The 25,110-nt window shown below is 36.1% G+C and overlaps 1 protein-coding gene across 6 annotated transcripts; it reads right to left on the bottom strand.

Annotated features, from left to right (window-relative positions):
- Positions 1-1,336: 1,336 nt before the first annotated feature.
- Positions 1,337-24,082, bottom strand: ESD (esterase D). 6 transcript variants are annotated; one of them, XM_070520675.1, is made up of 9 exons: positions 23,648-24,082; positions 17,877-17,951; positions 17,215-17,303; positions 16,477-16,575; positions 14,865-14,989; positions 13,638-13,757; positions 11,933-12,031; positions 9,812-9,979; positions 1,337-2,319 (listed from the first exon to the last, which is right to left on the bottom strand). In XM_070520675.1, the coding sequence occupies exons 2-9, from the start codon at positions 17,942-17,944 to the stop codon at positions 2,239-2,241; spliced, it is 849 nt and encodes a 282-aa protein (XP_070376776.1). In that variant the 5' UTR covers positions 17,945-17,951; positions 23,648-24,082; the 3' UTR covers positions 1,337-2,238. The 6 variants fall into 6 exon arrangements, with proteins under 6 accessions (XP_070376776.1, XP_044635919.1, XP_044635921.1 ...); XM_044779984.2 differs by lacking the exon at positions 23,648-24,082 and adding an exon at positions 23,429-23,621; XM_044779986.2 differs by lacking the exon at positions 23,648-24,082 and adding an exon at positions 23,429-23,515 and having other exon boundaries at positions 17,877-17,948.
- Between the last annotated feature and the right edge of the window lie 1,028 nt (positions 24,083-25,110).

Genomic DNA, 25,110 nt, shown 5'->3' with positions numbered 1-25,110 from the left:
TTTCATTAACGTAGACTGTCCCAATGTATGGATAATGTACGGATATACTCCAATTTTACCATTCAATTGTAGATGGATATTTGGATGTTTCTTGATTTTGGCTATTATGAGTAGTGCTATGGGCATTCTCGTACTGGTTTTATATGCATGTTTCTGTTGGGCCTACCTTGGAGGAGAATCATTGGGTTAGACGTATGTGTGTGTTCCATCTCAGCAGACCCTGCCAGTTACACTCCCATTAGCAGGTCACCATACAGCCTTGCTAATACTTGGGATTTCTGCTATCTTAACTAGCCGTTCAGGTGGGTGTGTTGTGGCATTTTACTACAGTTTTTATTTGTATTTCCCTGGTCTTATTAAGCACATTTTCATGTTTATTACTCATACTTATATCCTATTTTGTGAAGTACCCATTTGAATCTTTTGCTCATTCTGATGGTTTATCTTTTTTTTAAGTGAATTTGTGGGTGTTCTTTATATATTCTAGATACAAGTTCTTTGTCAGATATATATATTGTAAGCATCTCCACCCACTTTATGGCTGGCCTTCTTACTCTTAATGGTGGCTTTACTGTATTGTATTGTTTCTTAAAGAGATCTTAAAGAGGGTTTTACAACATTTATAACCCAGGAAATCTGTCAATTCCTTTACCTCCTTTCATACCTGATTCTGTCAGGGGACTTTCAGAAGCAGACAAAACTAGTATGGGGAGGTCATTCTTAGGTGGTTGTTTACTATGAAGTTGTTGAGACGGTTCCTTATAACATGAGAGACCTTGAGAGAGAATTTTTTCTGGGAGGGAAAACATCGTACACACTTAGACCTATGTAAGAATTCATGTCCGCCCAGGCCAGTATTTGCAGCACAGAAAAGCAAACTCAAATTTACTGGCCTCCTAGATATCCTTGGCAGTCAATTCTGCGTTGTAACTGAAGGCTTCTGTCTTTACTGCACTCACATGAGCCAACTCCTCTTAATGTATGCATCTCCTACTAGTTCTTCCCTGATTAACACAATCATCTCAGGACCAGAATGTTTTTCTTTACAAAGGATTACCAACAACATGCAAAAAATTCATAAGCGGTTTTCCTTCTTAGAGGACACAGACTGGTTAGACTAGACCCCTTCGCGTGGAGCTCATTACAGGGCTCAGTCTCCACCACTGCTATTTAAATCATACTCATTTTCAATTTTTTAGTACAATCCAATTAACATTTAAATAGTACTAGTTTTATAACTTTAAGAACCTGACGTCTTCTTCAATTTCCACGTAATATGCATTCTTATGTAATGTTTAAAATGTATAACCTTTGTGCTGTTTAACAGAAAAATACATTTCTTTAAAACAATCAGATTTTATTTGTGTTTCAAAAGTTTGCCAATTATGTTCTTAAAGGAACACAGTTTGATATTTACAAATCTCTTCTGTAATGATTACTTTTGTAATGATTACTCTTGGCGTGTTCATCGAGCTAAATTTCTGTGTGTAACTAAAGGAAAAAAATCTGTGTTTATAGTAACATATGAAACATTTTCTCATCCAGCTATGATCAGATTGAATCTTATTATTTAATTTTTGTCTCTTGAGAGATGCTCAAAAACAATGTCCACAAATTTATTTGGCTCAATATATAAGACCGAAGTAGATAAGAAGAGAAATATCACTGGATTGGGTTTAAGAAATCTGGCTTCTAATCTTAGCCATCCCACAAATAACTCCATTTCCTGTATAATGATGGGGAATTCACTTAACCTTCCTGAACCTACCTCCTTATTCAACAACTAACAAATATTTAATTAAATGCCTACTAGAAGCCAAGCAGTTGCTAGACACTAGAGATTATACATAACAATGAACATGACGAAGAACAGTCTATGCCTTCATAGGTTAAAGTCTGGCAAGGTGAGCAGTTTAGGCTAAATTACTTTTAAACCCTCTGCTCCAGAGTTTGTATTCTATGATTTGAATGGGATTACATTCATATTCTGTGACCTGAGGTCAATATAACAATGATTTCCAAATGAACTCAAAAAAGCTGTAAAGTATTAAGTATTTTATGAACACTGGTAAAATAACTTTTTAAATCAGAATCAGGTTTCCTATATCAGAAGGTGATTCAACTACTGAGTGAAGCGTTTTCAGCAGTATGAAATCCAATGTTTTGAAATCTTTTCCCCCTGCAATTATGTTTACTACAATTTTATCATCTTGAAAAGACTCTTTTATCTGAAGTTTTTCATGCATTCAGGTACTTTGCATGATGTCTGATGTGGTCAGCAATAAAGGTTGCAATGAAGTAGTAGCTGTGATCATAACCCTAGAAGACAAAAGAGAGAGATGGTGAGACATTTATCTACCATTCAGAAACATCAATATTAGGGACATTAAATATCTCTCATGTCACTTAATTTGCTTGTAAATAGTCAAAACCTTATGAGGAAGGTTTTAATCAAAATCAAGATTATACTTATACTTCAACATTTTCACTGAACATTAAAAGAAGAGCAAAAACTGAAGAAAAACTAAACATTCTGCATAGCCTAGTTTCTACATGCTGCCATTAACATGCAAAGAGAGGAAATAACACAATGATTAAATGCACAGAGTAAACGTGGTCATATCAGTAAGAACTAAAAGATTCAGAATTTAGAGAGCTTAGAAACATGGGCAAGAAGTTCCAACTCACAAAAGAAACTAACATCAGTAAGATAGAGAACATCAAAACACACAAAAAAGCACACATTTAACAATACAGAGAAAGAACTCAAAAATGCTTCACCATTGTTCAGGAAGTCAAACACAGCTATTATAAATTACATTAAGAATTCCACCTCCTACACAGTAAAAGTATTATCATATCTTTGAGGAAAAAGGAATAATTCATTAAACCCTGACATTCCTTAGCCACAAACCAAACTGGGTAAAAAGTCAGTAAATTCTTTTGAAAACTACCATGTAACAGAGAGAAGACGTAATGTGCCAAGCAGTTGAGCTGAAAGAGATCTCAATCTATCTAGTCAATTAAAACCCCTGACACAGGCAAATGGAGGGGCAATCCTTCCTTGGGGTGTCCTCTGAGTACCAGATAACAAGTAGCTTCCAAAGGAAAAAGAAAAAAAAGTTAAGGTGAGAAGAATGTAAGGGTGTTAAACACAGATAGTTTTTGGGACCCCCTCACCTCCCCAAACAATTAAAACACAAGGTGAAACAGACTGAAATAAAAGTCTAAGAAAAATTTTTAAAGTTTTATGTTAATCTAAGGAATGGTCTCTGATGGGAGAAAACGGACATTTTCCTAAGCACTTAAGAAACAAAAATAGACCTAATAAAAACATTACCTGGGTTTCAGGGAACGGGGCAAATCCCTAAGGTTTTTGATGAATCAGTAAATGTTCTCAACCTCTTACTTTCAGAGGTATGCAATGTATGTCTTGGGAACAGCAGTTAATAAAGAGTTCTGGCTTAAAGTCATCAAAGTAACTTAAAAGCAATCTGTCCTCTTCTTCGTGACCAAACAGAAGTGAATCTGACGGGAACACTGTCAAAATTAAGGCTGAGCCTTGGAATTATTTGGTTTCACACCTCTCAGTGATTAGACCAGTCCCAGTTAATTAAATTTAGAGCTGAAGGACAGTCTCTTATAGAAAGAAAGAAACTTGAAGGGCCAGACTCAGTGGCCTACTGGTTAAGTTCAGTGCACTCTGCTTCAGTGGCCAGGGTTCTGTTCCCAGGCGCGGACTTACACCACCTGTGTGTCAGTGGCCATGCTGTGGTGGCAACTCACATGCAAAAAGAGGAAGACTGGTAGATGTTAGATCAGGGTGAAGCTTCCTTAGCAAAAAAAAAAAAGAAGAAGAAAAAAAGAAAGAAAGAAAAACTTGAAGAAAAACATTTTTCACTCATGTAATTCTTGCATTGTTAAGAAGTTAAACAGGCCCATGATTTTCAGGCCACAAAACCTGTGAAATATACTACCAGGTAGTACCTGTCATTTTTCACACATGAAAAGATGGATCTGAAAATAGGCACAGATGCAAGAAAACAGATGCCTCAAAACACCTGTGGAACAAAAACTCTAATGTGACTGAGTATGCTGTATTTTTATGCTTAGTTTCACGAAGGTTCAGAGCCTTGCACAGTTTCAGGTACATAGTGGGTAGCCACCATTATTACTGTTATTTATTATTATTATTATCATATTAGAGAAGTCCCAGTTTAAACCAAAGTGACAGTTTTGACCTCTCAGGGGTGAACTGCAAGAATAACAGTGCATTTTATCTAAAATACAAGTCAAATGTCCTTAACTTCCATGATGATATTTAACGGAAGATCCATCTTTACGAGAAAATAGAAAATGCTTGTCATGAGGGACCAAGAAAGATTTTTTAAAACGTCAACATAAAGGCAAGAGAACACATCTGAAGTACTGGCATTCTGGTAGACAGAAGACGCTTACATAGTTAAAGCTAATTGTGTCATTCTTGACTAGTTTCAAGTTCTATTTACCAATATTATTAAATGGGGGAAGCTGCCTTCATTAAATTCTTTGAGTTGGTTTGGTACATTAAGTGGCTTGTGCAATTATGTCTATTTAGTGACACTTGAAAGGGCCCTACTTTCCTCTTCTACCTCACACTGGAAATGGAAAAATCCTCAGTAGCAAAACACTGACTCTTAGGGTATAAAAATAAATGAACGCATTCTTTTATTCTTCACTCAATTCTCAAAAAAGCAGCAATGCTCCAGCAGTTATGATGAGCATTTATTCTAACAGGCAGTCTTTTCCCACATATTTTCCAGATTCAATTAGGAGAGCTAAAATATGAATCCCCCAGTTACCAAGTCTTTTCGAGGACAAAGAAGAGGATTGGTGAAAGGTCTTCATTTGCTTATTTAATAAGCACTTCTGGAGAGTCTATGTGCTAGATAATTAAGCTAAGCATGAAGATACAGAAATGAATGCGAGATCCCTGCATTTCTGGAATTCTGTGCCATGTTCTTACTCTTCTCTAACAGGCAGACCCAGAGGCCAAAACAATCTGTGATTCTTCAAAAAGGGCCTAATACTTAAGGAGGTAGTACAGCCTTGTTTCGAGGTTTCTAGAAGTTAGCATTAGGTCACTAAAATTTTTCCTTCACTATGTAACTTCAATAACTAAAAATAAGACATACTAGGCCTCTCCACTTCAGACTAACGTTGGATCTTTGCGTATTAGCTATCAGAATTCTACTACCTAGTGCTTTTCAATTTAGATTCACTAAAGCCAAAACAGAAAAATTATATGAAGTAACAACCAAATAAATATCCCTATGCACTACCTCTCCCTCTCAATTTTTTTCTGACACTTGACAGTATAAATATAGATTGTGGACATTTAACACTATTAAATAGAGGTAAAGGAATGAAGTTGGGTAAACCATGTACATAGTTGTATTAATTTTCTTTCTTTCTCCTCAGATCATTTACTTATATATACCCTCTATTATTTTCAGCTTATTTAATTCTTCACAGCTCCCATTTCAGAAAGAAACACAGCTATACTGTGCTTAGAATCAAATGATAAAGCAGATGATAAGACTCTCAGCCCCGAGCAATCTGAAGTCGGTGGAAGCTGGCCTGAAGATCTGCAAGCAGCCTTCTGCAGCCCCTGCCCAGGCATGTCCACAGAGTTTCTCATTCAATCACAACAAACCTAAACACGATCTGCTTCAGATTGTGCAGTTCATCCTTAACCTGACCTTGCTGGAGCAAAAGTGACTGAAAACTTGTGCCTGATCTAAAGATTGTGACTAGTGATGTCAATACTTTCTCACTTTTTTAAAAAAGAATTGAATGCTTTGTTTCATTCCTCATTAAGTATAGCCAACTGTGTTTTTTAGTTGCTTGGGATATAAGCATTCTAGAAATAAAAAGTTGATTTATTTTTTTCCTTCCAAGAATTTCAACAGTGTTCTAACTCTACAGCATTTTTATGACAAACCCTAGAAACCTTTCAGTCTTTTGCTGGCAGCTGAAACTTTGCAGTTGGTAGCAACAACAGAACTTCCTGGTACAGCCTTGAGGAAAGCAGAAGAGGCATCTGACACTGCTAGTGCCAAGAAGTTAAGTCATTTAGGAAAAAATATGGTTTGTTACCTCACATAGAGCTATAGTTACCATAGTTAAACCCACTGCTGTATTTATAATCAAATTGGTATCCGGATTCTCAAAGTGGGTTACTGATCTAAAACGTAATTCTAGTGATAAATGTTCACATTAATCTAAAAAAATTCTTATTTAAGGATAGATACTCAGAGACAACAAAGTAGATAGAATGTATTGGTTTTTGAAATTTTTTCCACATGATATACATATTGTTTACATGTTTAAAATATCAGGGAGATTCAAAAAACAGGGAGATTGCTTAGATCTGCTACAAAAGATAAGACAGATAGCAGGCCATGCACAATTTCTCCCTGTGCTGGCTCTAATTCCATCCCTTTGCTCCTCAGGAGCACTCCTCCACCGTGCTTGGGAACAGTTAAATAGATGACAGCAGGACAGTATTTGCAGTTAAATGACCTTGCTTCCAGTCCTGGTTCTACCATAAACTAGCTGTGTGACCTTAGAGAAGTAGGTTCTTTTCTGAGCCTGTCTCCTCATCTGTAAAACAGACCAACAGGAGCCATATATGAAAACCCACAGTGAACATTATACTTAATGGTAAAATACTGAAAGCTTTTCCTCTAAGTTTGGGAACGAGATAAGTATGCCCACATCAGCAACTTCTTTTTTTTTGAGGAAGATTAGCCCTGAGCTAACATCTGCCACCAATCCTCCTAATTTTGCTGAGGAAGACTGGCCCTGAGCTAACATCCATGCTCATCTTCCTCCATGGTTTATGTGGGACACCTGCTACAGCATGGCTTGATAAGTAGTATGCAGGTCTGTACCTGGGTCCAAACTGGGACCTCAGGCTGCCGAAGCAGAGTGCACAAACTTAACCACTATGCCACTGAACCAGCCCCTGGCAACTTCTATTCAACACAGAACTGGAAGTTCTAGCCACAGCAATTATGCAAGAAAAAGAAATAAAGGCATCCCAATTTGGAAAGGAAGAGGTAAAATTATCTGTTTGCAGATGATATGATCTTATAGTAGACAACCCTAAAGATTCCAAAAATAAACTGTTAGAGCCAATAAATGAATTCAGCAAAGCAGCAAGACAGACTCAACACACAAAAATCAGGAGCATTTCCATACACTAACAACAAACGATCTGAACAGGAAATCACAAAAACAACTCCCATTTACAACAGTATCAAAAAGAATAAAATACTTAGGAATTAACCAAGAAGGTGAAAGACTGTACAATGAAAACTACAAACACTGCTGAAAGAAATTAAAGACACAAATAAATGGAAACGCATCCCATGTTCATGGATTAGAAGACTTAATACTGTTAAGACATCAATACTACCCAAAGCAACCTACAGATTCAATGCAATCCCTACCAAAATTCCACTGACATTTTTTGCAGAAATAGAAAAGCCATCCTACAATTCATGTGGAATCTCAAGGGACCCCAAATAGCCAAAACAATCTTGAAAAGGAAGCACAAAACTGGAGGACTCATAGTTCCAGATTTCAAAACTTACTACAAAACTACAGTGGTCAAAACAGTGTGGTACTCGCATACATAGACACAGAGATCAATGGGACAGCAAGCCTAGAAACAAATCCTTGCATATATAGTCAAATGATTTTTGACAAGAGTGCCAAGACCATTCAACGGCAAAAGGACAGTCTTCAACGGATTGTGCTGGGAAAACTAGATATCCACATGCAAAAGAATGGATCCTTAAGCTAACCTAAATTAGACAAAAATTAACTCAAAAGGGCTCAAGGACCTAAATGTTAAGTCCTAAAACTATAAAAGTCTTAGAAGAAAACGTATAGCAAATGTTCCATGACACTGGACTTGGCAATGATTTCTTGGAAATGACACCAAAGGCACAAGCAACAACAAGAGTGAAACTGGACTTCGTGAACATGAAAAGCAACTCAATGCAAAAACGGGCTAAGGACTTAGACGTTTCTCCAAAGATAAACAAATGGCCAATAAGCATATGAAAAGATGTTCAGCATCACTAATCATCAGGGAAATACAAATCAAAACCACAATGAGATAGATACTACCTCATGGCGATTAGGATGGCTACCATCAAAAAAAGAAAAGAAAAGAAGTGTTGGCAAGGATGTGGAGAAATTGGAACCCTTGTCCACTGTTGGCAAGAATGTAAAACGGTACAGCTGCTATGGAAAACAGTATGGAGGTTCCTCAAAAAATGAAAAATAGAATCACCATCTCATCCAGAAATTCCACTTTTGGCTATACACCCAAAAAAAATGCAAGGAGGGATGTGAACGGATACTTGTACACCCACGTTTACACCAGCATTATTCACAACAGCTAAGATTTGGAAGCAAGTCAAGTGTCCATTGAGACGAATGGATAAGTAAAATGTGGTATAGACATACAATGGAATATTATTCAGCCTTCAAAAGGAAGGAAATTCTGACACATGCTACAACATGGACGAACCTGAAGAATATTATGCTAAGTGAAATAAGCCAGTCACAAAAAGACAAATACTGTATGATTCCACTTATATGAGATACTTAAACTAGTCGAAATCATACAGACAGAAAGCAGAATAGTGGTTGTCAAGGACTGGGGGTAGGTAGGAATGAGGAGTTAGTGTTTAATGGGTACAGAGTTTCAATTTCACAAGATGGAAAGAGTTATGGAGATGGATGGTAGTGATGGTTGCACAACATTATGAATATATTTAATACCACTGAAGTGTACATTTAGAAATAGTTAAGATGATAAATTTTATATATCGTGTTTTACCATAATAAAAAAAGTTGAATTAAAAAAAACATATGGACAGGATCGGAAATTCAGTCTCTCATTTGGTCATACAAGGATAAAATGAGCTAATGCTGTGAAAACATTTTGTAAACTGAAAGGTACCACATTGCACATTGATCTAGATTACTCTGAATATTTATCATTATAATTACATGTTTTAGATCAACGTGCTTGACATTACCCTTAAACATAAATAAAAATGTTTTTAAAAATCACCATCATGTACAATTTTGTGTTCACTTTTTATCCTGAAATAGTTTGTTTATATTATGTTCTAAAGGTTATGAATAAATAACTTTTAAAAAATAAAAGCAGAATTTCTTTAATTATAACTGTATTAGCATAGAGTCTGGTGAGTAGTAGTCAATAGTCCTAAGTTAAGGAAAATTTAAAATGAAAATTCAGTAATTATTCTTAAACAACTAGAAACACCAAGTAGCACAAGAGATAGATTAGCATCTAACTCAAACAATACAGAGTGCATATGTGTGTGTGAGGCTAAGTGAGCTGTGTACATAAAGTGAAGAGTAGTTAAGGTGGAAGCTTGTCCTTTTTATTCTACTGCGAAAATAGCTGCGTGTGTAAAGAAAGATATATCTAGTAATGCTGAAGATCAAGTACTATTGAAGCATTAAATTTCTTATTCACTGATTTTATAGTGGGACAGAAAATTGTAAATACTTTTCAATACCCAAACCTTTCCTATTTCTATGGAATTTCTTCTTAGGTATCATTAACTTAATACGAAAGCTTTCACTTTAAGCGTCTTATTATAATTAAAAAAATATCTTACTAGAGGTGGCTTGCTAAATCTAAAATAAAATTAAGAAAGTACAGCAGAATCTTGCTTTTTTAGTTATTTATAATAAGCTAAGGTTTCCTAGTACTTGCCTCTTGTAATCTAAAAACAACAGGGATTTTCTTTTCTGTACAGGCAGTTATGAAGTTATCAGGTAGTAACTGTCCATCTGAAAGAAACTGGTCCTCTTTTCCTTGATCAATTAGTATGTCCAGCTGAGAACCTGGATAGGACTTCACAAGATGGGTTGCATCATAAGCCTATAAAAAGAGGAGAAATACTGAAAAAAAATTTAAAAGTGTCCACTCCACAACATACTAGACTAGAACCAAATAGGGATTTAAAGTCATTTAAGCTCTAAGGCTGATTAAATTGGAAATATGCTTTTACGTTGGCTTGCCTGGTTTTTATTTATAAGGTCTTCAGAATTCTATTTCCCAATTATAGCCTCTTCCCCACTTTCAAGCAGTCGTAGCCCAGTGGCAAGAATTCTGTATCTCAAGCATTCTTCAGAGTACAGTCTTTTTTCTTCTAAACCTTTAAAGTTCTTAATCACCTCTCAACTCCAAAAATACCCATAATTTTTTTGTTTGTAAATCTCTCCACAAATTATTTCTTTTAACTCCATTAGCTTTTTCTATTTCTACATATTCTCTATTTCAAATAAACAGTTTATTTTATTTTTTCCTCTTTTCTTCTGGCTCTAATTCCAGACATAAACACATTCAGCTCTCTCTTCTGCAGTCTTTTGAACGGCACCAAACTCTGCTATTGCCACGAGCTTTCAGGAAGACTTGATTTGAATAATCTGAATAATATTATCAATTCCTCAAATGTATAATCTGAGGAGCTAAAATTTCACATTTTACCATCCATCTTTAAATATTCTTCATTATTCATATATATTCACTAACCACAACTTTGATGCATCAATCAAGACAAACAAAAACCAAAAAATTTCTCCTTCTAAAGTATCATGCTTTTTACGACTTGCTTTCTTTAATTTTAAAAGGGGACAGTGGAAGGGGATTTTTAAAGTCCAAATAGTTCTAAGTTCTGATTTGATAATTCTGCATAGCCTCCTTATTCCAACAGTAAATTAAATAATAGCCTAAACACAGCATAAAATAATAGAATCTACTGTCACTTGGAGAAAACTTATATAATGAGATTCCTTTATAGGTTACCCATGCTTCTACCTCTCCCCTCCCTCTTCCAATCAGTTGGTCTTTTAGCCAACTCTACCATTAGACCATAAGTCCCGTGTGGATGAGAAAGGGTCATCACCTTCATGACATAAAGTCTCAGAACCCCTCACAGACTCTGCACATGCGAGGGCTCAAAACACTGATATACCTGCACTGTCAGTTCTCAAAGTACTCAATAGTAATTATTTTCAGCATTCTTCCAATACAATAAAAATCCAACCCAAAACAAAACTCTAATCTAGTGACTAAAGGATTAACCCTCCAGTCTGTTAGAATTTCAGTGACCAATCTTAAATAAAATGGGAGTCCATGTGTAAATAATCTTAAACATACAACAATAAGACAAAAAAAGGTTTTATTTTTCCACTCAAATATCTTCTACTTGTTAACATGCACGTGATGAGGAGTTCATCTGCAAAATACTCAAACTCTTGGTGGAATTTGCAAATAGCCCACTTCTGCACAAGAGTAAAAAGAGTCCCAGGAGAAAGGGACATTTTAATTTTCATTTTGAAGCATTTGCTCCTTTGCTTGAGAAAGCAATCTTGACACTGGGAATGTTCATATAAACATACATTACACAATATCTATTTTTAAAGTCTTTATTTAATTTAAAATCTAAATCTGAGAGATGCTGGATTTTGAAACAGACACACAAATATTAAAAAGTCAGGCCTTGTGGCTCCTACTGTATAATTGATCACATACTTAACAAGAGGCAAAACTAAATTTAGTAATAATAAGTGGTATTTCTGGGTAATGTTAACTTAGAAATAAACATGTAAATTAATCATTATCAGAAAAAAAAATGTAGCCTCAGAATATCTGCCATAATTCAATTGGAAAATGTTTTTTTTTGTTATTGTTATATGTATACACTTTTGCTAATTAGTTTTAGCTCTGGATCCTTAACCTGAGTGAGCTAGGAATACCACATCTGTAGTCTGTTGCTTTTCAACAAATCTGAAAACTTAATGAGTATGAAGACAGCCACCCAGTACATACCTTCCATTTATTTTGATCTGTTCCCAAATATCCACTAAAGGCTTTTTTGCCCCAAGGACACAGCACTGGGTTGCAAATTGGAGCAAATGCTGACACAGACTTCAGAAACAAAGGAAATTTAAAAACAAGTTATATTTTGCTAAATCAAATGTGAACAGATATTTGCAACTTGCTTAAAAACTCAGAAGTTTATTTGACCTTGTTTATAAACTCTGACTTGCCATGAAAACCCCTGTGAACAATTTTCCTTCTGCTATATTACAGGCTTAGATTGTAGGCCTCTCCAAGGTACATCTTCTGTGTGTTCGATTAAGACAGCTAATAAACTCTAGGTGCTAAAATAATATGAAGCAATACATTACATTTTCATTAAATAAGGCACAAATGAAAGTTTATGATCAGACTTTCTACTCATTTTTTCCACTTAAAATTGATGAATAGTAACATAAAACAGTTCACGCCTACCTTTGTGAACACGTTATTAAATCCGAGACACATTATTTCTCTTAGTGCAAAGAAAGTACTGAGAAAAGTGCTTAAATATGGCAGAATTTTTAATACAATTTTCCCTTGCAGGACATTTTGTCCAGCTCAAAATGTCCATGAACATATTGGTCTATGCCAAATCGTTTTGGACAGGATCAAGTGTCTGTTAATCCAATTTTATGTTCTGTGCAATGTTGTTTTTTACAGGATAAGGTACAGAGATGGACTCTCAGTTTCAGAGTTCTTATCAATGTATATGTTTACTAATGTCTAATAGTTTTCTTAAAGGACAAAAACTCCAAATAAATTTGATTTTCTCCCTCAAACACAACAAATTGATTGCCTTACATAAAAAAAATGGGAAATAAACTCTTATTTTGAAAACCCACTGTCATCCCATGAATTAATTTAACTGTATAATAACCCTTACCAAAGAAAAATATTTGGTGCCACAGCAAGAAACTGCTATGAGAAATATTCTCATTTCTCAGTGGCACACCTGAAATGATTAAGAACTTGTTCCTAAGGGAAGGAAATGGCTTAAAAAAATCTTGAGGTTTCTGATAGCCCTGTGATTTTAAAGACAGAAGCAACCCTAAGATAATCATTGCCTCAACATTTCCTTTTTCAACACTATGGCATGCTGCTCTGTCCACTATGACATTCTACATATGGTGCTTATTCCAACGTGGCTCATTAAACACATGTAAAGCTATAAAGTTTCAAATAAATGAATGAGAAGGCTGAAAGTGATATTTTTCAATCAAGTTGCATTCCAATTTTCATCAGAGGCATTAAGATCAGAGATTTCTTAAACTTCTACAAATCATAAATATCTTCTTGTACCCGAGAACGTCAGTCAACTTTACAAAGATATTCCTAATAAAAATATAAGTAAATGATACATACTGCCACCATAACGTTCACCAAGAATAACCTTCAAGAAAAAAAAATACCTGGAAAATTACAGTTTGAATAGAAGCAACAAAAATTGCTTTATAATATTTCTAGTAGACCACTGTGATAGAGTTCCTACTTCTGTATTATACCTTGTGTGGTCAAATTTAATAGTCTTCCCCCACAACACCTTGAAATTCCAACAGTAGAAAAGTTTACTCCCAATACTAAAACAATAATATCCTAATTTCAATCTTTGAAAGTTCCTAATATTATATTATCAAAGAGAAATATTCATTACAAGAAGCTTAGGTAATCTTACTTTGTATTTTCCAGGATTCTTCAAAGCACAAATCAGAGCTCCATGGCCTCCCATGGAGTGGCCAAAAATAGACATCCTTTGGGGGTCCACTGGAAAATTGGCATTTATGAGTTGGGGAAGCTGGAGAGAATTTAACAGTGTGACAAAAGATATGAGAGAAATAAGTTGAGACTTTTACAAAGTCATATAAAATAATTACAGAATTAACACTTCTAAATCACAGTCTTACAACAGTTTGAACTAGTAAAGATAAAAAAAACTCCGGTAGACCATGATTATTAATATATCACTGGAGAATATATGGTAAATCCTCCTTAGGAAAGCAACTTAAGATGATGATGCAGAAAGAACCTTTAAATTGTTCTGAATTTTTGACCTAGCAATTTCACTTCTTGGAATGTATTCTAAGGGGAAAGTCCTTGGAATAGAAAAAAAATTATACACAAAGATAATCAATGCAGTAAAATTTATTATGGTAAAAAATATATGTATATACATAAATATCCTACATTAGGAAAATGTAAATTATGGCATATGACAGAATATTATGCAATTATTAAAGCTGTTACAGATAGATTAGATTTGAAAATATTTTATACAATTAAAAAAAGAACAACAAAAAGTTTTACAATTATATTAAAATTAGTCATACCAAAAAAGCGTGGACTATACTAAAACATACAAAACATAGTTGTTGTTTGAGTTGATAGAATTATGGGTAATTAAAATTTTATATTATTGTTTCTGAGATTTTATGATATACAAAACATCACATAAAATTAACAAAATCATATAAAATTTAGAAAAATGCATAAACTGAATATAAATATTATTGAAAGAAGCAATGCTTATCACTTACTTATCCTTTCTGACTAAGCCTTGGTTAATCACTGTAAAATATGTCTGAATGAACCAGCTGCCAGAGAAATGTAAGTTTTTTCATATACTATTTTCTTTGCATAACCTGGGTAGTACATATGGGTATCGATATAATTATTAAACTCTTTAAAATTGTACTTCATGTTAAGTTGAATTGCAGTAAAAAAAGACTATAGTACTAGTAAACTTAGGAATTTTCACTAAAGTAATTAATAAATATGTACCAAATAGATTCAACAACACCAAAGCCTAGTTTAAAATTCTCAGTACTGGAAGGACTTTGTGTCCAAAATCAAACTTCTGGCAATCATCAATTAATAATTACAGAATAAAATTAAATTAAATTACCTCCTCTGTTACATAAGAGTACATCCTATAGTTAGTTTTCCAAGGATCTTCAGTGGCATCCACATAAAACCCAGCACCAGTGCCAAAGTCCCAGCTCTCATCTTCTCCTTTAATATTGCAGCCACCTACCAAGGAAAAATCTTGTGGTTTCATCTACTCGATAGTGATGGCCCATGTTTAATAACACACTTTTAAATGAACCTGAAAGTTCATTTGCATTAGGGCTGTTCACCAAATATTGTGGGCTCTCTGCCTTTTGGGGTGCATTATGTCCTGGCCCTCTTGAATGGGGCCATGTGAGTAGTTCTACTCAATGAGGTGAGAAAGGGAATGCCCTTCCAGGCTGGGGTATTCACTGTCAAGGAAAGGCACACTGGCTTTCTTTGTTGAAGTGCCCTCGTACGGACTCTGGATGTATGTGCCCTCACTCTGTTTTACCTGTCAAAGGGCTTATATCCTCTTTTCATCTTTCAGAAACGTGTTGAGATTCCTTCTCTGATGACCCTCCCCCATCATCAACCCTCTTGAATTCTCCTTACCACTGTGGTCTTAGAAGGGAAGGGAGACAAATGCTTGTGCTCAATTCACTATTTTGAAAGGGAAACGTCTTCTTATGTACTCTAATATCATTTCATCCATACTTCCCCTATTTACTCATTCCCCAACGAGATTTTGTTATATTCTTTTTTTTATTAGGTTTTATTTTATACACTTGCATATAGTTAAAAAGTCAACCATTGGGATTTTTAATACAATTATAGTAATATGTAGAGTAATATGAGGGAAATGACCTCTTCATAATACTCCGTCTACCCATCCAGGAACACGGCATTTTTCCATTTCTTCAAGTCTTCAGAATTTACAATCTTTAGCAAATTTCATGTTTTTTTAAAAAAAATAAATAAATCTTCATATTTTTAAAGTTTATTCCTAGGCATTTTATATTTCTGATGCTATTTTGAATTAAGCTTTTTATTACATTTCTAGTGAGACATGTTTTACTTTCGTATAATATGGCTTGTGAAAGAAAATGCACTACTTCCCAAGGTCAGCCATTTAACTTCCAGTTAATTTTAGTTGCCATTTAAATTCCATTCCCTGACACTTCTATAGTCACAACATAAGTTTTAACTCTCTAATGGGTTGAGTTCTTAAACATAGGATATTCTCATCCCTCTAATGTAAACATTCTAATTATTTATATTAAAACTTTAACTATGATTGTTGATTGACGGTGAACAGAGACGAGAAAAGACATAATTACCATATGACAAGACAGTTTACCTATGGAAGAGAAAAATTTCTTATGCATTTAGTGCTATTTTGACACTAGTGCCAATATGATGTATTAATTGAGTTGTTCAATCTCTGTTTTCAAGTGTTTTAATCTACAAAATGGGAATAGCAAAACTGTTCCCTCCTAAGAGATGTCATGAGTGAAGTTCAGTGAGAAAAATTATAGCATGGTATTCTAGAGTCATGATGTCACTTGAAAGATTGAGATAATAGCAAAAATATGAACTGAATTATATAGTGTATCTATTATACCACTTATAACTTAGTCTTAAAGATTTAGATTTGTACAAAGGATCTCTGGAACAAGAACACTTACGAGGGCTGGTATCTGGAGCGATGACAACAAGGCCATGTTCTGAGGCAGCCTGATGATAACCAGATTTTGAAATAAAATTTTGCTCTGTGCAAGTTAAACCTGAAGATAAAAAATATTGTTATCTCATGCTATACTGTGAATGATTTATAAAGTCTCATCATTTTATAATACAGAAAACCAAGCTTGCTTGGTATTAAATTTTTTTTTTTTAGAAATAATTCTGAAGACATTAAAGTTCCCTTTCTCATAAGATTTATAACAGTATTAATCTAAGAACTGTCTTAGGTTAAATGTTTTTGTGATTTTCTAGATCATTGCCAGAGAAGATCCATGGACTCCAATTAAAATATTCTAGAGAAGACCATAAGAAGTTACTTTCTGTGGTTTCTAATTAGTGTATCATGGTATTCTGGTTTTACCTAATATTATTCTATTTGGGTGGTAAAGTCCAGAAATTCTTGAGTAGGTACAACATAGGTAAACAACTTTTCTAAGTTTTTGCCATTGAGTCCAGAACTTTAGATTCTCTGCTAAATTACTTGGTCTAATTTTAGAAGAAGTGAAATAAATGTAATTCAGTAGGTCTGAAATTATTCTCAGGATAAAGTAAGAGTAGAGTACGACAGGTGCCTAAAGTCTTTTATAAATGGCTCAGAAAGCATACCAATAAGTCAAAATAAAAGAGTAAGATAAAAGAAAAAGAAATTCCTTTATAAAACTCAAATGCATAACACTTACCAGACAGCCAGTATAGGGCAGGGCACTTTCCAGTTTCTGCCTTTGGTGGTAAATAGACTGCAAATTTCATTTTGCAGTTCAGTTCAACACTGTAATTTTAACAGCCACAATAAAAAAATCAATGCCCCTCATTAGTCAAGAGGGAAACATAAAATAAGTGATTTAATGTCCAGAATAAGTGATTCTACCAACATTTAAGAAATATCCCTTAGCCCTTAAAGAAGGAATGCGGCCAATTTAGCATATTGATCTATTAAGCAACCTGAGCCTATACTCTGCATGGCACATAGTCATTTTGAGCAGAGTAAGAGAACAAATGCAATGTCCTCAGTGTAGCACTAATATTATTAAAAGAAAAATTGTGTCCATTTCTAAAGAGGTGAATGAAATAACAAATTGGCTTTTAGAAAAAATGAATTCTAAAGATCTTAAATTACATGTTTGCTAATGGGCACTGAAATGTACCACATCCTTAATTTGTTCTTTATCACTAATATCTTATTACAATCACTAATATCACGACTAGGTAATTTTGATAAAACCACAGGAATTTTTCCACGTAAACAGTAATTCACGCAACAATGATCTTTCATGGGCTTAGAGAATCAAATAGATGGAAGCAGAATGAGATACATCTAAAATCCTATCTTGTTGGTAGTTACCTGTCATGTTCAAAAACTTTCTGCAATCCCCCAAAGCACTTGTTGCTGGAAATCTGTTTCAACGCCATTCTTCTCCTATTAGTGAAGATTAATCTCATTAATTTCTAGAGAATTAGTTCCTGAAAAATTTGAAACAAAACTAACTGTTTTCAGACAACTTATCCAAACATACAACTGTTTTCCACCTACAATATTTTTTCACATGTTAATTTTCTCTGATAAATAATATTAAGAAACTTTCATACACACACTTACACTTGTTACTCACTTTAGAAACCTTTAGTACTTTGGTATGTTATCACTAATTTATTAAAAAGTTTCTTTTTTCCTTTTGTGGACTGCCCCAAATTCTTTTTAGAAAGAGGCAGAATAAAATAAGTAACTAACTGATTACTTAGCTTAGAAGATTAAAAATTGTTAATAGTTTACCTGTAAACTGTAACAAAGGAGTCAAGGAATTGATATGACTGATTACGGTTGATTTTAAAATGGGAGGAAAATGGGAGTGCAATAATAATGATTTTGATAATAATAACATAATATTTATCCAACATTTACAGTGTGACAGGCATTTTTCTATATGCTAAACCAGATCGAATTTCTCATTCTATGAGTTTTTCAGAGAAAGTGATATGCGACTTTCAGATCAACATTTCTCCTTTTAAAACAAACCAACAAGTAAAACATAAGGCTGTTTTAAGTGAATTGCAGGTGCCGCTTGTCCTTGGAAAATTCTCGATTTTGGTAATTATTTTCTCTTCAACAAATCTTTTAAATTTTCATAAATAATTTAAACTTAAATGTTAAAATGCCACACATTAATTTTTTATAATACATACAAAAAAAACCCCTGGAAAACCATCTTTATCATAAGTATCTGTTGATTCTGATTCCCTTCCCCTCCTTATAAAATCAGTAAGCTGTATACACTAAATAAAAAATCCTCAGATAATCAGGAATAGGGATTACCACTCTGGTGCTCTTCTCAGTGAAATATTCTACCATGTGCTGATGAGTTGCAATGTTAGAGTTACTCTAAAAAGATATGTAACAATAATCTTAAAAAGCTAATTTTGGAAATGTCTTTGCAAAATTCTAAATAAGATTAGTTTCAATCATATGTTTAAGTAATCTCCTCAATAAATCTAAATACTCAGCTTTGCATGTGACAGCTGGGATTTGAACCAGAAAATCTGACCTCAGAGCCCCTACTCTTTGCTGCTATGCTCTCCTGCCTCCCAGAGGGTCTTTAAATATTCTTTTTTTTCCCCCAGACACTCTTAAGATTAACTAATTTTACAGGATTAGGGGATTTCAATTACACACAGAGAAATTACCTTCTATTCACAGGTTTATGCTTTTAATCTATAAAAGATCAATTCTTAAACAACAAATTGCTCACAAGATGTTATTAATTATTGAATACAAATTTCAGCTATTCTTGTTCATGATTCTTTCTTAAAAAGGAACTAACAGAGATACATGTATAATTTTAACATATATACACAAGAGACCAAGGAATACAATTATTTACTGAATTATTCTACAAGGAAATCCTATTTTCTTAAACCTAGCAGGGACTATGTCTGCTTTCCCAAAATATGGTACAATGAATACATATCTAGTACATAAGAGGTCCTAATAATTACTTGTTGAATTAATGAATAATTTATTTTTTTAACTTCCATCAATTATATGAAAGTTTTAAAAATTAGCTTCTCCTTTATTGCTGTTCTTCTATATTTTGTTATTCATCTAAATTAGTAAACCACAACTAGCCTATTTCTTCTGCTCTTTGAATGTTCTTTAATTAAAATTTAAAACCAAATACTTCCCATGTGGCCAAAGAAAACAAAGTTAAAATAATGTCTTTTAAATTGGTAGGATGAACTAAAAACATAAAATCAAAGCTTTTAAAGTTTTTTCCCCCAACCATCCATTTTAGAAACCACCTTCAACTATAAATCAAGAAAAAAGTTAGGTTCAATAAAAAATATGACATAAGCTAACAACTAGATATACTATGAGATATGTATGATATGATGGACTAGCTGATTACCTTTCTCACTAAAATTTTTCTATGTGAAAAATAACATTTTAAACCAAGTTATTAGATTTTTTCATTCAACTTTCAAACACATAATAAGGTACACTAAGACACTATCCAACTGCTACTGCCTTTTTTTGTCTGCACCAAAGGGTAGATGATCCTGAAAAAGAAAAATGCTTTATAAACAGGACATACTTTTCACAACAAAGGTTATGCACACATGTAGAGTACACTACGCACTCTCAAAAGAGACATCATCTTCTCTTGAGGGTGGTGACTGTCTGCCCTGGATATGGCAGCGTGGAAAACACAGCTGAGGGAACAGCATCACCACTTCACCTTGGCCCTTAAGCTAATTACCCGAAGACCCATTTTGCCACAAGGCCTAGTGGTTGCTCAAAAACTTTTGCTGGAGTAAGATTCCTATGAAGAAAGTTTTTGTTTTAAAAAAAATTTTAAAAACGTTTTAAACTGTAATTTGGAAGTATGAGATATGGTCAACTGCTGAGAGCGAAGAAAACAGGAGTGGGGACTAGAAAAGCAGAGAGAGATACAAAGCCTAGACCTGCCTGACGAAGGCGTGAAGACCAAACTTGGAATGCAGGGAGGAAGAAGGAGGGAAGAGACGAGGACCTAGGAATACTGGGTTGACTGGCTAGAAAGGATGAACTGGTGAGAAAACTGAGTTTATGAATGACACTGAAGTGACTGATACACTAAATAAATAGAAACTTATAAGCGTCATTTGTCTGACAGATGTTTCACTTAGGTTCTAGAAGAGAGATGGTGTGAGAGATGGAGTGACAGAGGAGGGGAGAATAACACCCACTCCGCCCTGAAAAATCCAGAACAATCTCAGTGTCAGTGCGAGTTACACAATTTTCCTCGAGCATCAATACAATGAACATCAATATTCTTTAGAAAAGAAAGGTTCTCTCAGTGCATGGTACGTGCCAGGCCAATCAGGTATAAACTATCAAAGACAAAGTCAGCTTTATTCACAAAGTGTCCACTCCCCCAAAAGGCCAAATGGTCAAATCTGACTTTTCTTCCCTTTGCTTATTGAAGCTAAATGTCATCCACCTCCAGAAATCTGTGTTCTCTGTATTTTTACCCATTCTTTCCTCCTTCTTTCTGATGAGTCTCTCTGCCTGTGTTTTTGTTACCATTTTCTCAGACTTCTTGCACTTGATCCATTTCTTCATTTTGGGTCCCACTCCACTCGCTCTTAACAACCTACACAGGTCTCCCTAACATCTCGGGATCACGGCACTGCTGACCAACGCTTTTTTCTTCAAACTCTCTCCTCAGTGAAAACTCAGGATGTGAGTTCCCTTCCGTTCTTTCTCTTTCTCCTCCCATCTCCCTCTCCTTTTCTCTTCACACACACACTTTAACTCCTAACTCTTAGTTTCAACTACATCTTCTGAGTGGAAAAATCAAAATCTGCATCTCGAGATCATTTTCAAGCATTTGTGCCAGAATTTAAATTTCTTGCTGGACCCTTCTAACAAAATATGCTACCGGCTAATAAAACCCAACACATCTAAAATTAAGTTTTTATCTCCTATCTTCGAACCATTTTTTTCTTTCCTTTTTTGCCTCTCTTTCCACCCATGCTTATCTTACCCAATCTACGTCTGAAATGTCTTAAAGTTACCCCTTCTTTGAATTCCCACTGCCACTATCCTAATTAAACACAAGAAATTAAAACTTAGCCTGCTACCTTGTTTCCTTCCTTCCACTAAAACCAATCCCGCAGGGAAGCCCAAGGCTTCAATCTATTTGACGTACTGCTCAATGGATACCCATACAATTCACATCTTGAGGCACAACATGGCCGACATGATATTGTTAGTCGTTATGTTTTTTATTTTTAAAAATTGTGACAAAAAAACACATAACAAAATGTACTGTCTTAACCATTTTTAAGCATATAGTTCAGTGGTGTTAAAATACAGTTATGGGTGTTGGCCCGGTGGTGCAGTGGTTAAGTGCGCACGTTCTGCTTCTTAGTGGCCCGGGGTTCTCCAGTTCGGATCCCAGGTGCGGACATGGCACCACTTGGCAAGCCATGCTGTGGAAGGCGTCCCACATATAAAGTAGAGGAAGATGGGCATGGATGTTAGCTCAGGGCCAGGCTTCCTCAGCAAAAAAGATGAAGATTGGCAGCAGATGTTAGCTCAGGGCTGATATGCCTCAAAAAAAAAAAAAAAAAAAAAAAGGAAAAGAAAAAAAAAACCAAAACATAGTTGGCTTGCCCACATTAACCAACAGATGAGAAATGCCTGACCACCTCCAGGCTGCTCCTACAGGTGCAGAGAGCTAATCCCACTGCGCTGTCAGGCTAGTAGCTGAAACGGAAAGCAATGCAATTAATTATACTGTGCGGTATAAGTTTTTCAAGTTTGATGCCATTAAAACTTCCTAAAATAGAAACTACGGAGAACTGACAAAAAGATAAACACGGATGAATAAAAGGCCACATATACTTCAACCACATTTTAACTGTGTACTAAGCATAGTCTCTTTTCCTTCATAAAAACTCACATGGCTTGCCCATATATGAATTTTTAATCCACCCTGGGGAAAAAAACCATAGCATCCATGAAGTCCAAACACCTCAACTTGGCTCTCAAAATTGTCTTCCATGGTCCCACAGTATTTTTCTGGCCTCACTTGGTATCATCTTAAGGTAGTCAAACTCAATTACGTATACTTCTAGAATAGCCTGGATGTTTCCACGGGATGTCTTCACTCAATGCTGTGGGATAACGGTTTTAGAGAAGGTTCTGGAGCCAGACCCTTCGGGTTCCAATCCTGGCTTCCCCACGTACTACATGACTTCGGGAAAACTACGTAATCTTTCAAGCCTCATTTCCCCGTCTGTAAAGTGGGGATAGAATACGACCAATTCTATAGGGCTGCTCCGGCTTGAAAGGAGTTAATTTACGAACTGCTTAAAAGACGGCCGGCAATACGCACCATTTTCAAACATTACCTATTAGTATTTCCGCAACCTCGAACGCCCTCCTCCACGGCCCGCTCAGACCCCACCTCCCTGACGACCCCCTCGGCAACGACCCGCAGACCCCTGCAGAGCCCCGACCCGGCGTTCACACCCGAGCCCGCTCCACAGCGCCGGCGCCCGGGGAGCTGCCCCCGCTGCGGGCCTGTCTCCTCAGGACACCGGGACACACCTCTAGTCGCGGCGGGGTCAAGGGCGAGAAGAGTCTGCGTAAGGTGGACAGAGCTAGATAATCGGAGCGGGCACGTGAGAAACGCGCAGCTTCCCCTTGGAGAGCGCGCCCCCGGGTTACACGCTCGAGGAAGCTCAGTGGGCAACAGGGATGCGGGACGCGGCCGCTGTCTCCGTGCTCGTGCCTGCGGAACTCGCAGTAGGCCTCAGCGTCCACCCGGAGCAGGACCCGCGGTGTCTCCCGTGCGGCCCGAGACCCAGGGGACCGCGGACTTCCGGGCCTCTGCCCAGGCCCAGTCTTACCTCGACGGCCGCGGCGGAAAGAGAAGCAGTGGGAACTTGAAGGCGGGGCCTCAAGATGGCCGCCGGTGCCACCGCCTGGGCCTCGCCCCCTCTAGGGCTCACCCTCCATCGGGCCCGCCCACTCTCGGGTCCTAACGCCGGAGCCGCTTGTCCTCGGCTCCGCCCTCCTACAGTCCCGTCCCCCGAAGGCTCCGCCCCCACAGCCCCCCCCCCCCTCACCTCTTGCTTCTCCGCAGCCGGCAGGTGGGCACCTCTTCCTCCTGCTTCTGGGCCGGGTTCCTTGGTCAAGGACCCGCTGCCTGGTGGCACGTACTCTCCCCAGAAGCCGGAGGATAAGGCAGAAAGCTTGAATAAACCTGAGGTCTGCCCCACTTACTTCATGAAAAGGGTTTCAAGTAACTTTTTGAAATTACGTAGAAACCAGGACACAATATCAAGTCTACCCCTCCACCCCCTAAATCCTTCCAATTCGCCTGCTTGGTAGCAGGAGTAAAACAAGGGTTATTTTAACATCTCCAGTGACTGACACATAGGAAGAGCTCCACCAAGGTCCTTTTTTCTCCCTTCTCTCAATATAGATTAGCTGAATTAATAGTTGCTGGTTGATGACTTACAGCAAATCTTCCCTTGGTGTGACTTGATTTAACTGAACTGATTGTGAGTGTATTTGCTTGTTGAGAAAATTAAATCTGATTACAAAAAAGCTTAAAAATTTTTTTTAACCAACAGCTTTACTGATAGGTTGTAAATGACATAATCTGAAAGGCAGGGCTAGTTTCATGGGCGTGTAGCCTGTGCAGTAGACCAGGTCCCTGTCTCAGAAGGACGTTGCACTTGGTTTAATTCCCCACTTGGTTTAATTATTTCCTGTGCCACATTGTTAATAATTTTTGAACAAAGGGCCCCATATTTTCATTTGGCACTGAGCCCTGCAGATTGTATGGCTGATCATGCTGAAAGGAATAGTAGGTGAAATGACTCTATAAGAACCGACATTATAAATATAAATGCCAGAATCTGTCCTGTGGCCCAGGCTCATTTTACCATAGTGACCTGTGGACTGAACCTTTGGACCTGTGGATCGATTGGGACTCCACCTGAAGATAATGTTTATCTAATCAAAATAATGTTTTTATTCTGAGAAAGCATTGAAGTGAAAGATTCTTTTTACTTTCTACCATTTTAAAATATAAATCACTGAAAAGTGAATTTTCTTCAAACTAAGTTTCACAACTAAGATAGAATACCCAGGTTTGCAAGTAATTTGGAACTGATAGGAAATATTTGAAGAAAGTTAAAGGGTGTTTATTTAAAAATTGATTTGCTGTGGGGTGCAGACTAGTTAATGACTGTGAACATGAAGTCTTTCACTAAGCGGTTTTTGTGTTAATGCAGTATGATAATAACTAGAGCTAAAATTTCTTTTACTCAGTATAAATAAAATTATAATAGACCCAATAAATTTGTTTCTTCTTTAAAAATATTTTATATATATGCATGAAAGCAAAGTAAGCTGAAATCAGAAATTAAGGTTGATTCTAATAATGAAACTAGTAGTAAAAAATGGATGAAGAAATAGCTCAAAAATTATCTGTAAGTACGTGGCTGAGAAGATTTAGGGACTCTCAGTTTGAACTAAACTAAGTAGTATGTAATCTTAGGGAGGTGATAAAGAGATGTAA

This window comes from Equus asinus, chromosome 11 (genome assembly GCF_041296235.1).
Source record: "Equus asinus isolate D_3611 breed Donkey chromosome 11, EquAss-T2T_v2, whole genome shotgun sequence".
Lineage (NCBI taxonomy): Eukaryota > Metazoa > Chordata > Mammalia > Perissodactyla > Equidae > Equus > Equus asinus.
This window is presented reverse-complemented; position numbering and strand designations above follow the sequence as displayed.

What these genes read in the sequence shown, in the direction of transcription:
- ESD (XM_070520675.1), bottom strand. Translation starts at nt 17,944, where the DNA reads ATGGCGTTGAAACAGATTTCCAGCAACAAGTGCTTTGGGGGATTGCAG. An exon ending in AAAGTTTTTGAACATGACAG is followed by an intron (nt 17,304 to 17,876) that starts GTAACTACCAAC and finishes TTAAAATTACAG; the next exon opens with TGTTGAACTGAACTGCAAAA. An exon ending in ACTCTTATGTAACAGAGGAG is followed by an intron (nt 13,758 to 14,864) that starts GTAATTTAATTT and finishes AATTCTCTCCAG; the next exon opens with CTTCCCCAACTCATAAATGC.